Source organism: Penaeus monodon, chromosome 23 (assembly GCF_015228065.2).
Source record: "Penaeus monodon isolate SGIC_2016 chromosome 23, NSTDA_Pmon_1, whole genome shotgun sequence".
In the NCBI taxonomy this organism is placed as follows: domain Eukaryota; kingdom Metazoa; phylum Arthropoda; class Malacostraca; order Decapoda; family Penaeidae; genus Penaeus; species Penaeus monodon.
The window spans coordinates 44,122,759-44,123,291 of record NC_051408.1 but is presented as its reverse complement, the minus strand read 5'-3'; the positions used below and the strand labels follow the sequence as shown (position 1 = coordinate 44,123,291).

Below are 533 nucleotides of genomic sequence, written 5' to 3'. Positions count from 1 at the left end.
GTTCTTACTATTGGTTGTAGAGACCGTAGTTGCAGGAGAAGGCGCTGGCGCAGCGGGCGGATTCTGAAGTCGCCAGAATTTCTCTCCATTCCAATCTGCAATTTTAGGCAATAAACGGAAAATGTACATCAGCTTTGTTTATTTATGCGGCATCTAATGAGCTAAGCTTATGAATGCCACATATGTGCAGAGAACGTTAACGAACTATTAAACAGTGTTATCTTGCTTTTCGGAGATTATATGTAAACTCATGCATTTTACACGAGTTAGTTTACATGATCTAGCGATACAGAAAAAAGGCCTCATCAGCAATGCATCTCTCTTGGGAGCCAAGAATGGATTAGCATTGTGGTCACGTTTCGACCCCGGTGAACCTGTAGATATTTACCGCACATGCACTGAAAAAGGCATTTTGCCTTAAATGGGAACAGTAATAGCTTACAGTTTATGGCATAGACTTCAACATGATGAAACATTAGCTAGTGAAATATATTTTACAACTTTCAGATGTATAATGTGTTTCTGATACCTTA

The 533-nt window shown here is 39.4% G+C and overlaps 1 protein-coding gene across 1 annotated transcript in view; it reads right to left on the bottom strand.

Annotated features, from left to right (window-relative positions):
* LOC119588326 (carbohydrate sulfotransferase 5-like) overlaps positions 1–533 on the bottom strand; it is a 14,031-nt gene that overhangs the window by 3,828 nt on the left and 9,670 nt on the right. Inside the window, exon 5 of the mRNA XM_037937016.1 lies at positions 9–95. Coding sequence (XP_037792944.1) covers positions 9–95 — 87 coding nt within the window. The remainder of the gene's footprint in view (positions 1–8; positions 96–533) is intronic.